The sequence below is a fragment of the Barbus barbus genome (assembly GCF_936440315.1).
Source record: "Barbus barbus genome assembly, chromosome: 36".
Lineage (NCBI taxonomy): Eukaryota > Metazoa > Chordata > Actinopteri > Cypriniformes > Cyprinidae > Barbus > Barbus barbus.
Window position 1 is genome coordinate 10790735 of NC_136714.1, and position 13903 is coordinate 10804637.

The 13903-nt window shown below is 35.0% G+C and overlaps 1 protein-coding gene across 1 annotated transcript; it reads right to left on the reverse strand.

Moving 5' to 3' along the window:
• Positions 1 to 1029: 1029 nt before the first annotated feature.
• On the reverse strand, positions 1030 to 10347 carry LOC306855539 (lymphocyte cytosolic protein 2-like). The gene is made up of 21 exons (XM_079394297.1): positions 9945 to 10347; positions 9596 to 9658; positions 7358 to 7404; positions 6613 to 6687; positions 5649 to 5683; positions 5522 to 5562; positions 5256 to 5433; positions 5077 to 5174; positions 4932 to 4977; positions 4762 to 4827; positions 4552 to 4580; positions 4131 to 4150; positions 3776 to 3889; positions 3664 to 3685; positions 3484 to 3496; positions 3267 to 3360; positions 3110 to 3150; positions 2957 to 3021; positions 1881 to 1955; positions 1603 to 1752; positions 1030 to 1519 (listed from the first exon to the last, which is right to left on the reverse strand). The coding sequence occupies exons 1-21, from the start codon at positions 10077 to 10079 to the stop codon at positions 1394 to 1396; spliced, it is 1533 nt and encodes a 510-aa protein (XP_079250423.1). The 5' UTR covers positions 10080 to 10347; the 3' UTR covers positions 1030 to 1393.
• Between the last annotated feature and the right edge of the window lie 3556 nt (positions 10348 to 13903).

Below are 13903 nucleotides of genomic sequence, written 5' to 3' on the forward strand. Positions count from 1 at the left end.
AAAGCTATTTTTAAACAAATCCAAACCACCTTTAAGGTGCGCTCACATTTAGCATTGTTCAGCGAATTTTAGTCAAACCATTCAATATTTTCGTGAGGACGAAAAAGTTCCCCACACAGATTTCGGTCACGTGAATCGCTTCATTGACTGTACCAAAGCTGCTTGGTGTGAAAGTGACTTTGTGTGAACAGTGTTATATCGCTACGATATGGATTTAGTTTGCCAAAGAAATATTCCCATCACATCCAGATCGTAAATAGACCTATGTAGGCTACCCTTACCTTCAACTGCAGCAATGGACAGATGTGTATCTTAAATCTCTCAAAGCACATGATTTTGGAGGGAAAATGAAGATTTAAATAAATATTTTACATTTATGAGTAAGCTAATTCTTGTATCATGGAGGAGTGCTACCATGTCCGCTTTCTTTTTTATTGTTATTATTGTAATTATTGTTTTTAGATAGTTTTTTTCTGCTCAGATTCGTGTTAATAAGAATGATCAATTAAATTAACCACTTCTCATATCCATTTGTATTTTTTTATTATTATTTTTTAAATAAACAAGTAGTCATTTTCGGTTTGTTTTAGTAGATTTAGCAACAATCCTGAATAAACTGGGTACGATACTAGCCTTCTGTAAATCGGTTTTAATGTTTAGTCGAAGTGTAGTTAAATATTTAGAAACCATATAACAAATATATATCAGACACAATATTAGCATGACACATTTTCAGGAACGAACATTCTATGTAGTCTATGCGGTTTTTTTTTTTTTGCAGCTTGTTGCTTCGACGTCGTATTCCAAAAGTCATGAAACCGAATCCTCTTTCTTGAGTACATCGAGGCTAAGCAGTTTGATAGAGAGCATTAGGGAAACGGTGACCTGCGTTTTTCCTCTAGAAAGGGAGTCCTCAAATTATTAATGGGCAGACAGAATGATTTCACAGAAATAAGCAACAAAACACAAATCCTTGTTGATAGTTAAAGCAATGTGATTCTCAATCAGTTCATCACGCCACACGCTCTTGTAGAATTATATAATCTTTATTGCCATGTCAATATAGGCTACAGTTCATATTTCATAATCACACAAATAAACTTAAAATCGTGGAACAATTGAAATAATAGACAAAGACATTTGATAACGAAAACTGTCCTAATATTGATAAAGTACTGATTTATCATTTTGTTTTTAATATGAACACATATACAGTACTATGGAATGTGCAGCTATGCATTCAAACACGTAGGCCTATATAATGTACAGACTATCAGAGTCATACTTTTACAGACCTTTTGACAGTTATGAAAGGTGTTATTTGAGAAAAACAAACTGAATGAAATGTAATAACTGAAACTAACTGTAAGTTAGTCTCATGTAGAATAAATGTTTAATATCTAGCTGGATAGATCAGAGCACACTGGTTCTGTTGGCTTGCTTCTCGGTTCTTAGCATCAATAAGAAGGAGTGGCGTGTGTTTGTGCTGGCTGATAATGTCGCTGACCCGCTCAAAAGTCTGCCAAAAACAATAGTGTTTCAAACATTAGTCATTGTGCATGTAGCTATGATTAAGAACATAAAAAAAACAAGTTTTCATACCTCTGAGGATTTCAGACCAGTGCCTAGCAAAAAGCCATCTTGATATCTGCGGATCTGAATGTTGAAAACTTTATCCTGGTACAGGACCACGAGCGTGTAGGGCTGGTTTGAAGATCGATTTGAACTGTCTCGCACAAGGAACGTCCCATCCTGAAAGAGGGCACATTTCAACAGATTAACTTTGTTAACCTGATATCAAGAGTGACATTTATATTTCCTAATGTTGAGAAGAATGTAAGAATGCAAACTTTTAAATGCCATATACACAAAGGTCTCACCCTGTTAACTCTTTTCAAGTAGCTCTCTGCTTCACCTCGGGTGACCTGACCCACATACCAAGCTGGATCCATGTCCTATAAATGGAGAAATAATATTATTAGGGCTGACAATGATTAATGAGCAATGTTTGTCTGTTTTTTTTTTCTTATCCGAGAAAATAATGATTTATTAAATCCACATATTTTACAAAGACATAATAGTGATATAAACAAAATTTGTCTTAGAACATGGTATTCTTTATCGGGACAGATTTGGAGAAATTTAGCATTGCATCACTTTGCGGTGAATGGGTGCCGTCAAAATAAGAGACTAATAAACAGACTAATAGAAACATAATAATTCACAAGTAATTCACACAACTCCGATCCATCAATTAATGTCTACTGAAGTGCAAAGCTGTGTTTGTAATAAACAAATTCATCAAGACATTTTTAACTTCAAACCATATCTTAAATTTCCATAATATTGCTGTCTCCAGTTAAAAAGACATCTCGTCTAAATCAGGAGCGAAATATGTACATATCAAGCACTATTTTTAAACAAAAACGGGCCAAAGCAGTTTTAAACAAATATGTTGGTGGATTTTGATGTGACAGAACAACAAGAGATGTACTTTTTTTTTTTTTACTGGAGGAAGCATTATTATGGACTCCTATTTTTGTCAAAAGTAATGGTTTAAAGTTAAAAAGCCTTAATGATGGATTTGTGTCTTACAAACACGCAGCTTCATAAGATGTTAATTGATGGACTAGAGTCATGTCGATCATTGTGATGTTTTTATCAGCTGTTTGGACTCTCACTCTGACGGCACCCATTCACTCCAAGGGATCCAATGGTGAGCAAGTGATGCAATGTTAAATTTCTCCAAATCAGTTCTGATGAAGAAACAAACTCATCTACATCATGGATGTCCTGGGGGTGAGTACATTTTCACCAAATTGTATTTTTTGGGTGAACTGTTTTTAACTTGTACTAGAAAGAAGACTCCTGTAGCAGCTAGAAGGAAATTAAATGCAATACAAAGGCGCCATCTGCTGGTTGATGTGTCAAGCTCAAGCATTTCAACCTACTGTACCTGCTTGCCCCCCATGTCTATTTGAGGAGGTGGTGCTCTTGCACTTCTCTGGTGATCGCTCATTGCTTTCATTCGACAAAAATAAAGAATTTAATTAGTTATCTTCATTAAATGTATAGTAAGATTAATCAAACTAATGCAATGCATGCTCACCCTCCTGCAGTTTTGCTGGTAGTGATCGACTGGGGTGAACACTGTGAAATGTGACCGAAAACTAGTTAAATATAACGGAGTGACTAATATTCAACAATAGCTTCTTGAATAGTGTGAAATCTGACCGCCTACAGTTTGTTCTCATTTGAATGCATACTTGTCTGTTTGATAGGACTGTCCATGGGTTCCTGGCGGTCTTGGTGAAGGGTTCCTGGTGTGCAGTGGGAATGTGTTGGAGTTGTGCCTGCCAGCTGTAAGAATTGAAACTTAAACTTAATTAGGGTTTTAAGATTTTTTTCTTTACTGATGATAATAAAGCTTATAACCATCTCATCAAAATACGAAAACACACAAAACGTGATAAAGTTACTTACTGTCGTCATGAAACTGTTGAAGAAAAAACATTAAAATGAAGTGTGAGTGACTGAATATTATGTAAATTGCACAAACATATCTATCTATCTATCTATCTATCTATCTATCTATCTATCTATCTATCTATCTATCTACTCTCTCGCTATATATATTTGTGTGTGTGTGCTTAATGTGATTACCTCTTTTCTGTGGTCAGGTTGTCTGTTGGACAAGCAAAGTACAGGTTACAGTCTTTTTCTTTGTGAAAAGAATGGTGCGGTGTAAAGTTAATTTCTTTTTTATGAATCTGACCTGTTTTGAGAGTAGCCTGTTGTAACAGAGGAGGTGCTTCTGCGCACCCCTGATGGAGGAAGTGAGGGTTTGGAAATTCTCATTGGGTCTCCTGGTGGCTCCACTGCAGGGAGTCTGAAGCAAATGAAATAAAAGCAAATGAAAACATCCCGAAAAATGACAAATTCCCCCCCTAAAACAAAGAGTTTTACAGTAATTTGCAGCAGCTATAAATAGTGGATTCTATGTACACAGACGTACAAGAGAATGTCAACCGTTTTTAATAGTAAATTACTAAATATTATCATACTGAAGCGGCATGTGCAGTTATTTCTGTTTTATCTATAAGAGAGGAAATTAAAGGAAGCCACTGTACCTTCTTGGTGGTTGGACAGCCTACAGGAAAAAAATAAATGATTAAAGAAATAGCATTTTACAGAACCATTGAAATATAAAGTTATTATGGTCTACTATATACAAAAAAAAATGAAAAGACAAAATATTAGGAAAAAGTATACACACACAAGAGGTTAAATGAAGTTATTAGTATGTTCGTGGTAATAATAATAACAAGTCATAAATATTATTTATACACACACACACACACACACACACACACACACACACACACACACACACCCACACAGTGATTTATACTTATACTACATTTAATAATATATAATTAATTAACTAATGTACTATAAACGCAACTTGGTGATGTAAAAAAATAAGTGAAAAATCACACACACACATAGTGGCAAATTATATTTCAAGGTAGGACAACTTAACAAACTTACTCTGTCAAGCGAGCATGTGCCTCTTCCACCTGTGAAGAAACAAAGTTTTAGGGTTGTTAAAACACACAACCTGTAATTACAATACAGTTTAGAATCAAAGCCTTCCCTTCAGACGCTGCCAACATTATCTTTATTGATGGCTTTGACATGAGGTCATATCAAGGTAATCTGAATTGCATTATTTCTCAATTATTATTTGCTAAAATTGACCTGCTACAGCTGGAGGTTGGCCTCTGTCCAGAGCTCCTGGCTTTTTACTGCGGTCCACAGCAGGTGCTATTAGAGCACAGGAGGGTAGAAACCACATATAGAAAAGGTGGATAAGTTCAACAACATCACACCCAGTTTATCTTTCACTGAAAATAAGAATACTTCCCTACCTGGGGGTCTTTTTAGGGGCCGCTCTTCTCTCATAGGTAGTCCAACCTATCAATCATAAAATTGAGTTTATAGCACAGAAGTCTCAAAAAATGAAAACCAGAGATGAAGAGGGACGCATACTGTTTGGAAATATGAAGGACTCACACTTGGCCGCTCTACAGGAGGGAGAGCGGGTCCAGGGCCCGGGCGCTCTGGAGGGACAGGCGGTTGACTTCTGCTCACTCCACGTGTGCGGTTATTATCTGATAAAACGAGGAATCCTATCATGAATTTTCCAAAGACTGAGACAACATTAGGATGGAAGAGTGTCCAGTTCTACATACCAATATAATCGCTGTTTTCCATGGGTTTTGCGGGACAAATCTGGGCCGAGTCTTCCTTAGGCTCGGTTGGTGGAGGCTCATAGCTGTTATCACTGTCTGACTCTGGGGACTCATAGTCTCCACCGCTAGCTTCACCTTCATCATTCGAATCAGGATTCTCGTAGTCATCATCACTCTCCTTAAGGATGAAAGAATACATGTGTTCTGCCGGTAAGATGTGATGCTGATCACTTTAAAACTGTTTTAAACACAAATACGAGACTTACAAACTCCTCAGAGTCCCACGGTTGATCTTCATGGTGCTCAACTGAAAATAGTCAGAGCAGATTTCTTCTAGACACTATCTTAAAAGTGTTATTTGTAGCATTGAATATATGGCACTTTATATCATACCTGGTGGTTGTGGGAAGCTGGGAACTGGTGATGGCCTGTTACAAAACACTAAGGATAATTAGGTGTCTGCTGACGATAGATGTACTATATATGGTGGTTATATAATGAATCATTAAATTTACTCGCCCTCATGTCGTTTCGAACCTGTGTGAAGTTTCTTCTTCTGTGGAACTAAAAAGATAATCCTTTTTTTTTTTTTTTTTTTGGTCAATACAATGAAAGCAAATTGGGTTCAATATTGATGGACAGTTGGGTCAAAAGATTTTCAATAGACAAAAAAAAAAAAGTTCCTCAAAAGACATTTTTCAAAATATCTTGTAAAATGATAGTGTTGAAGAAAGTAAGTTTTCCACACTTGGAACAAAATGAGAGCGAGTAAATGATGACAGGATGTTAATATCTGGGACAACAAACCTTTAAAGGTTCAGCAAGAACACAGCCTTATTGTCTGTGTAAGCGCATACTTATAGAGTCATATAGTACACACTAACCTTTACACGTCTGGGGTCAGTAGTTTAACACTTATAATATGCAACTGATCAAAAGTGACAGTAGAGACATTTATAATGACACAAAATGTTTCTGTTTCGAATAAATGCTGTTCTTTAACTTTTTAAGAAACGTTCCCCAAAAAATAGTAAGTAGCACAACCATTTCCAACATTATTAATAATAAGAAATGTTTCTTGAGCAGCAAATCAGCATATTAGAATGATTTCTGAAGGATCATGTCACACTGAAGACTGGAGTAATGCTGCTGAAAATTCAACTTTGCTTCACATGAATAAATTACATTTTAAAATATATTTGAATAGAAAAGAGTTATTTTGAAGTTAACCAATAACTGCAGCATTGGTAAGCATAAGGTACTTCTTTCAAAAACATTAAAAAAGCTTACTGACCCCAAACTTTGAATGGTTATTTCATACATAACACAATATTTGTGATGGGAGAGATGTACTGGCCTTATTGTTGGAATTGGTGGAAATAACCCCTTCTTCTTCTGTTTGGTGATTTCCTGACAAATCTTGGAGATGAGCCTAAAAGTATTAGAGAGCACCAGTTTCACATCCTCAAAGTTTAACTTCCATTACTGGCACATTATTGATTATAGGCATTGTAAGAGAAATAACCGAATGCAATTATTGCTTTAAGTACTGGTTGAGGTTTCAGCTCAAGCAGGATGTGGTAATTTTCTGTCCTCATTTCTGTGCACCTGACAATGCTTAATAAACTAACAAAAATCACTTTACCATGAAGTCACTGTCTTTCACCTAAATCCAAATACTCTTTTGGGGAAAAATCAATAACATCTGCTTGTTTAAGTGTTATCGAGGTGTGGTTGTTTTCAACTATTTCACACCGAACATGCTCTGCAAAACAATTTCTGCATCAATGCAATGGTTCCTGTCACATCTGCTTCTCTAGTTTGTATTTCCTGTGCAGTATTTCCTCTTAATGTCACTATGTCATCGATGGTGTTCTTGCACATTTCTACCTGATGTACACTTTTATACTGTGAAATAATATGGCAAAATAATGACCTACAGTTGCTTTAAAAAGATTTAAAATAAACAAATAAAAAGTATGTATTTGAATACTCTGGATATGATATATTATTCTATAATTTATGGCAAATATAATTGCTATTCACCCAGTATAGAACACCAAATATGCAAAATAAGCACAAAAAATACAACCAGTACTTACGGCGCATGAAGCTTAGGGAACTTTTGAAGGTCGTTGTCAGACATACTCTGAAAAAATATATACAGACTGATTTTAAATGGATCAAACTGGCTGTATGTGTGTGCGTGTGTGTATATAGACCAGTCAAAAGTTTTTGAACAGTTTTTAATGGTTTTTAAAGAATTCTCTTCTGCTCACCAAGCCTGCATTTATTTGATCCAAAATACAGCAAAAGCAGTAATATTGTGAAATATTTTTACTATTTAAAATAACTGCTTTCTAACTGAATATATTTTAAAATGTAATTTATTCCTGTGATCAAAGCTAAATTTTCAGCATCATTACTCCAGTCTTCGATGATCCTTCAGAAATCATTCTAATATGCTGATTTGCTGTTCAAGAGACATTTATTATTATTATTAATATTAAAAACAGTTGAGTAAATTTTCAGCATTCTTTGATGAATATAAAGATCTAAAGATCAGCATTTATCTGAAATAAAAAAGCTTTTGTAACATTATACATTCTACCTTCCAAAACCTTGTAGTCAGTATAATTTATTTATTTATTGGGGGGCGGGGGGTATAGATATATAGAAATTATAGATATGAATATTTTTATTTAGCAAGCGTGCTTTAAATTGATGATAAAGTGATGATAAAGATATTCATAATGTTACAAAGGATTTCTATTTCAGATAAACACTGTTCGTCTGAACTTTCTATTTATCAAAGAAACCTGAAAAAAAAAAACCTAAGCTGTTTTCAACATAATGATAATAATAAATGTTTTTTGAGGAGCAAATCAGAATATTAGAATGATTTATGAAGGATCATGTGACTGGAGTAATGATGCTGAAAATTCAGCTTTGAAATCACAGGAATAAATTACATTTTAACATATATTCAAATAGAAAACTGTTTATTTTAAATAGTAAAAATTGCTTGATGAGCAGAAGAGACTGCTTTAAAAAAACATAAAAAATCTTACTGTTAAACTTTTTTTGACTGGTAGTGTATATATATATATATACATATGTACCATTTGGATTTAAATGAGCAAAATTCTGAAGAGTCTATGGTTGGATCATTATTGCATTGATTAATATATTTCTGGCATGTTTTGTAACAATTATTTTAACTCTGACTGATGCAGTGTGCAGTTTTTAATTTCTTAAACAACCATGTTGGAAGATGTACAGGTCCATATTCCAGAATGACAATGTCATAGGGCCCAAACCGTGAAATAACGGTTCAGTTAACATGAGGAACAATTTTCATGTATGTATTTCATTGTTCTGACCTGGAGTTGACTTTATAGAGTGGTCACAGAGACTCTCCCATTGTTAATACAACATCTGAGCCAGAAATTAATGTTGTGACAGTACATAACATCATCGAATCAATTCCATAACGAACGCACAATGTTATCAAAGCTAAAGGCTGTCCAATGGAATATTAGAGTGTGTTTTTTTGGACAAGCTGACTCTAGCACATCCCAAAGACTTTCAATGATTTTAATATCAGGACTCTGTGGTGGCCAATCTTTCACAATTTGAGCCACAATCTTGGCACTGTCATCCTGGATTAGGTACATGGGTACATCTTCCGACATGGTTGTTTAAGCAATAAATGCTATACACTGCATCAGTTCGGGTTAAAAACATATTCACTGTTATAATGATTCAAAATCATTTGAGGGATCATTTGAACATAGATATAAACACACAAACACATTTAGAACTTAGAACTTATTTATGACTGATTAGGAATTGGTTGTTGCAAATAGATCTTGAGGGAGTTTTTAGAGGTTAACAGTTTACTTGGTAGTTAGTTTCTAATAACAGCACTTCCTGAATTGCTGGACCAAGGGAAACAATGATACCACATTGAGTCAGACCACAGACATCTGTTTTGTAAAGGGAAATTTTTATCTGTGCTCCATAATGAATATAAATAGTTAAGAAAATGTAATTTATTTATTTATTTTTTTTTTTTTACAAATGCAAACAAAAACATCCTTAAAATCAAACACATTTCATTCACAATACCACAAACTGCACAGGGCCAAAATTAGGCCTATACTAAATTATCATGACATATAAAATGATGATTACATATGCTGAAAATGGTCAATTCTGATTTCTAAATGCCTCTTGAATTTAATTAATTTCCCGCAGCTGTCTGCTATCAGAACAGACCTGTGACAGTTTTGGGTTGTGACATTCCAAAACTGCTAGAATTTTTAAGACATACATACCAGGAACCTTTGTCCATTGATGTTACACCGTGTCACGACCTTATCACACCCGGTTAGATTCCGCTAAAGATAAAGAAAAAGAAATGATGTCAGCTGAATGTACATGCTCAAAGACATAACTCAAAGACATAAATCTCCAACACAATGTAATATTAAATATCAAATATAGGTCTGTAGAAGTACATTCAACTCTATTCAAGATTCACTGATGCATAACAAATGTATCAAATTCATAGTATGTGTGCTGATCTATAAAAGAAACGGTTTAATAATACATGAATTACAACAGATAGGTTTTCAATTTCACTTCATATTTTACATTGAAACATAGAAAGAGAAAGCAACTTACTTTCTTCAGAAAGTCTGCTAACCGTTGTGAATCCCAGCTCAGAACCTCTGATTTGGATGGAATACTATCAGAACTCATTATTCCAAACGCGCTACACTTACTCACGAATATCAAATCCCAGATATCAACAAGCATTGAAAAAAAAAAAAAAATGTTGCCACTCTCACTGTGTTCACACTGTGCCTGACACTATGTCTACTGACAACACAAGGAGACTGGTGCAAAATCAAAAAAGAAAATCAAAGAAGAAAAGAAATCAAGAGATAATACTTCAGTGACAGAATCACCCAGTTGTGGAAGCGGGAGAATCTCTCAAAATTCGACCAACATTTTCAAAAATAACTAAAAAGCCCAACACCCCGGATTTGCCTGAGCACAGTATGAAAAGAAAGAATGATTATCCACTTCCCCATAGACTTCCTGTTAATGATTGTTGTGACAAACAGGGGAAGTACAGCCCCTTCATGAAAAAAAGAGTCTATTTCTTAATTTATTATAATTCATCTTCGACCCCTCAGACTATAAGCACTGGACATTATGAACTACTGGACTCAATCTGATGTTCATTTTAATCTTCGGTGAGATCCTAGACACACAATGCAAGTTTAAAACTACATTATTATGTTTTGATTATCTGCCTCATTATCTATATCTTGCCAGTTCCACATGTCATGTGATTCTTAAATTTTGGTTTTCAATGTTGATAAATGACTTAAGAGCCATTAAGTGCAAATGAACCTTTCCTAGTTACATAACACAAGCAAAGTAAATGTACGAGCAGTACTTCATGACTGATTTCTGAACTGATAAAGTTTAGAAGTTTACAAAACAAATCTTTTTTGTTTTTTCATTAGTCACTTTTTATTTTCATCTTTTAGTTCAGAGCTTCATTCGCCATTAGTTGATGCTTCTGGGGTTAAATATTTAACTTATAATTTAAATATACATTTAACATTTAAATTTGAATTTAACTTTCAGACTGATAATTAACAACTACAGGTACATCTCAATAAATTAGAATGTCGTGAAAAAGTTAATTTTTTTCTTGTAAGTTATTTAAAAAAGTGAAACTTTCATATATTTTACATTCATTGCATGTAAAGTAAAACATTTCAAAAGTTTTTTGTTTTAATTTTGATGATTAGAGTTTACAGCTCATGAAAGTCAAAAATCAGTATCTCAAAAAATTTGAATATTTACATTTGAGTTTCAATTAATGACCATCTCTACAGAATAAATTCCGGGTATCTCTTGTTCTTTGAAACCACAATAATGGGGGAGACTGCTGACTTGGCAATGATCCAGAAGACGAACATTGACGCCCTCCACAAAGAGGGTAAGTGACAGAGGGTCATTCCTGAAAGGGGTGGCTGTTTACAGAGTGCTGTATCAAAGCATATTAAATGCAAAGTTGACTGGAAGGAAGAATTTGGGTAGGAAAAGGTGCACAAGCAACGGGGATGACTGCAAACTTGAGAATACTGTCAAGCAAAGCTGATTCAAACACTTGGGAGAGCTTCACAAGGAGTGGACTGAAGCTGGAGTCAGTGCATCAAGAGTCACCACACTCAGACGTCTTCAGGAAAAGGGCTACCAAGCCACTTCTGAACCAGAGACAATGTCAGAAGCGTCTTACCTGGGCTGTGGAGAAAAATAACTGGACTGTTGCTCAGTGGTCCAAAGTCCTCTTTTCAGATGAAAGTAAATTTTGCATTTCATTTGGAAATCAAGGTCCCAGAGTCTGGAGGAAGAGTGGAGAGGCACAGAATCCATGTTGCTTGAAGTCCAGTGTGAAGTTTCCACAGTCAGTGATGATTTGGGCTGCCATGTCATCTGCTGGTGTTGGTCCACTGTGTTTTCTGAAGTCCACAGTCAACGCAGCCATCTACCAGGAAATTTTAGAGCACTTCATGCTTCCTTCTGCTGACAAGCTTTATGGAGATGCTGATTTCATTTTCCAGCAGGACTTGGCACCTGCCCACACTGACAAAGGTACCAAAAGCTGGTTCAATGACTATGGTATAACTGTGTTTGATTGGCCAGCAAACTCACCCGACCTGAACCCCATAGAATCTGAGATGAGAGACACCAGACCCAACAATGCAGATGACCTGAAGGCCGCTATAAAAGCAACCTGGGCTTCCATACCACCTCAGCAGTGCCACAAACTGATCACCTCCATGCCACGCCGAATTGAGGCAGTAATTAAAGCAAAAGGAGCCCCTACCAAGTATTGAGTACATATACAGTAAATGAACATACTTTCCAGAAGGCCAACAATTCACTAAAAATGTTTTTTTTATTGGTCTTATGAAGTATTCTAATTTGTTGAGATGTGTGTGAATTGGTGGGTTTTTGTTAAATGTGAGCCTAAATCATCACAATTAAAAGAACCAATGACTTACATTACTTCAGTCTGTGTGCATTGAATTGATTTAATACACAATTTGAGTTGAATTACTGTAATAAATGAACTTTTCCACGACATTCTAATTTATTGAGATGCACCTGTATTTTATCATTTTAATTTTTTTTTTTTTTTTTTTTTAAGAAAAAACAAAACTGGTTAATTGTGGAATTTTTGTAGCTTTATTTTAAAACTAGCAGCCACATTATTGTACTATGGGAATGGTGCTGCTATTTACCATCTAAGAACCACATTTGCAAAAGAAACTAACAAAAAGTCAGATGGTGTAAATGATTATGTGGCTCGTGATCTGCAACATGGACGACTGGTTCAGTCCCTGAACTGTTCGCATTTAACACCCACAACTGGAAACTATGAGCTTCAAGCTTTCAGTTGCTCCTGTTCTAGAGGTTAGTTCATGGAAATATCTCGGTAAATGTGCTTCCATCACTGAATATCCACTTTGATGTAGCTGTAAAGTGTATTTGCTTCACAAACCTGAAAACGGATGTTCAGATATGATTATCATATTACATGTACTTGATGTCATGCAACAAAACACATACAACGCCCCTAACTTGTCACACAATTATTTCCATTTCCTGGCTGCTTTCGAAATAGGAGGTGGTTCAGTGGGTGTATTAAAATCTGTTTTTAGGGTAAAGTCAGCGGTCTTGATTCAGAGTAATGTCATCCTGTTGTTTATACATGTCAATAATGTTTTAAGGAGCTCCCACGCTGAATTCTGTTGCAACACTTTTTGTCTATTTTAGTGGAAACTATTGTTACATTGTACATTTTTGGAGTGGCTCTTTAAAAAAATATTTTCCTTTTTTTATTGCTAATTTTAAATTCAATCACTTGAGCATTTTGTGACCAATGCTTAAGATTGTTAAGAACTCAATGTTACAGTCTCAATGGCTACACGTTTGTTTTTGGAGATCACAAACCAGTCATTGATGCTCAGTTTTTCCTTATTTTTGCTACAGCAGACACATTATATTTCTTCTTTATCTATGCACAATGGCAATGGTATTGTAGGCTAATGAAAGGACAGAACCGACTGGCACCTTATGTGTCTGTGCAGTCTGAAGAGGTGAGCTGCTTCCCTTTATGGATTAACTTTTTGGCTGGTCTTTTGTTGGAATATTTATGTTGTGAACTGGCATTAATGTATTCAAAATATATTCTGAATTTGATTTATTCTTTGTTATTGATTATTTTGCCAGATATACATGTTCATTTGCCAGTAAATGTATGCAAGCCAATAGTACAACCTGGTGGTGATGTACTATAAAAATCATTGGCTGCTAAAACTTTTCCTTTATTTAAGTTTTGGTAATTAGTCAAGTTAGAAAGTTTTATTATATGTGTTGTATGAATTTTAGTAAAGTAAATAATTCTGTAACTAATGTAATTAAAACTGTTATAAAATGAACTAAGTATCTATGGTATGTACCTCTTTAAAGTATCTTTTTACATACACACACACACAGTCATGGCCAAAAATATCTGCACCCTTAAAATTCTGTCAGAAAATGCAACCCTTCTC

Excerpts from the sequence above, each read along its gene's own strand:
- LOC306855539 (XM_079394297.1), bottom strand. The coding sequence starts at position 10,079 with ATGCTTGTTGATATCTGGGATTTGATATTCGTGAGTAAGTGTAGCGCG. Across the intron at positions 5,434-5,521 it reads CGTGGGACTCTGAGGAGTTT|GAGAGTGATGATGACTACGA; the intron begins GTAAGTCTCGTA and ends TTCATCCTTAAG. Across the intron at positions 1,753-1,880 it reads ACTTGAAAAGAGTTAACAGG|GATGGGACGTTCCTTGTGCG; the intron begins GTGAGACCTTTG and ends GCCCTCTTTCAG.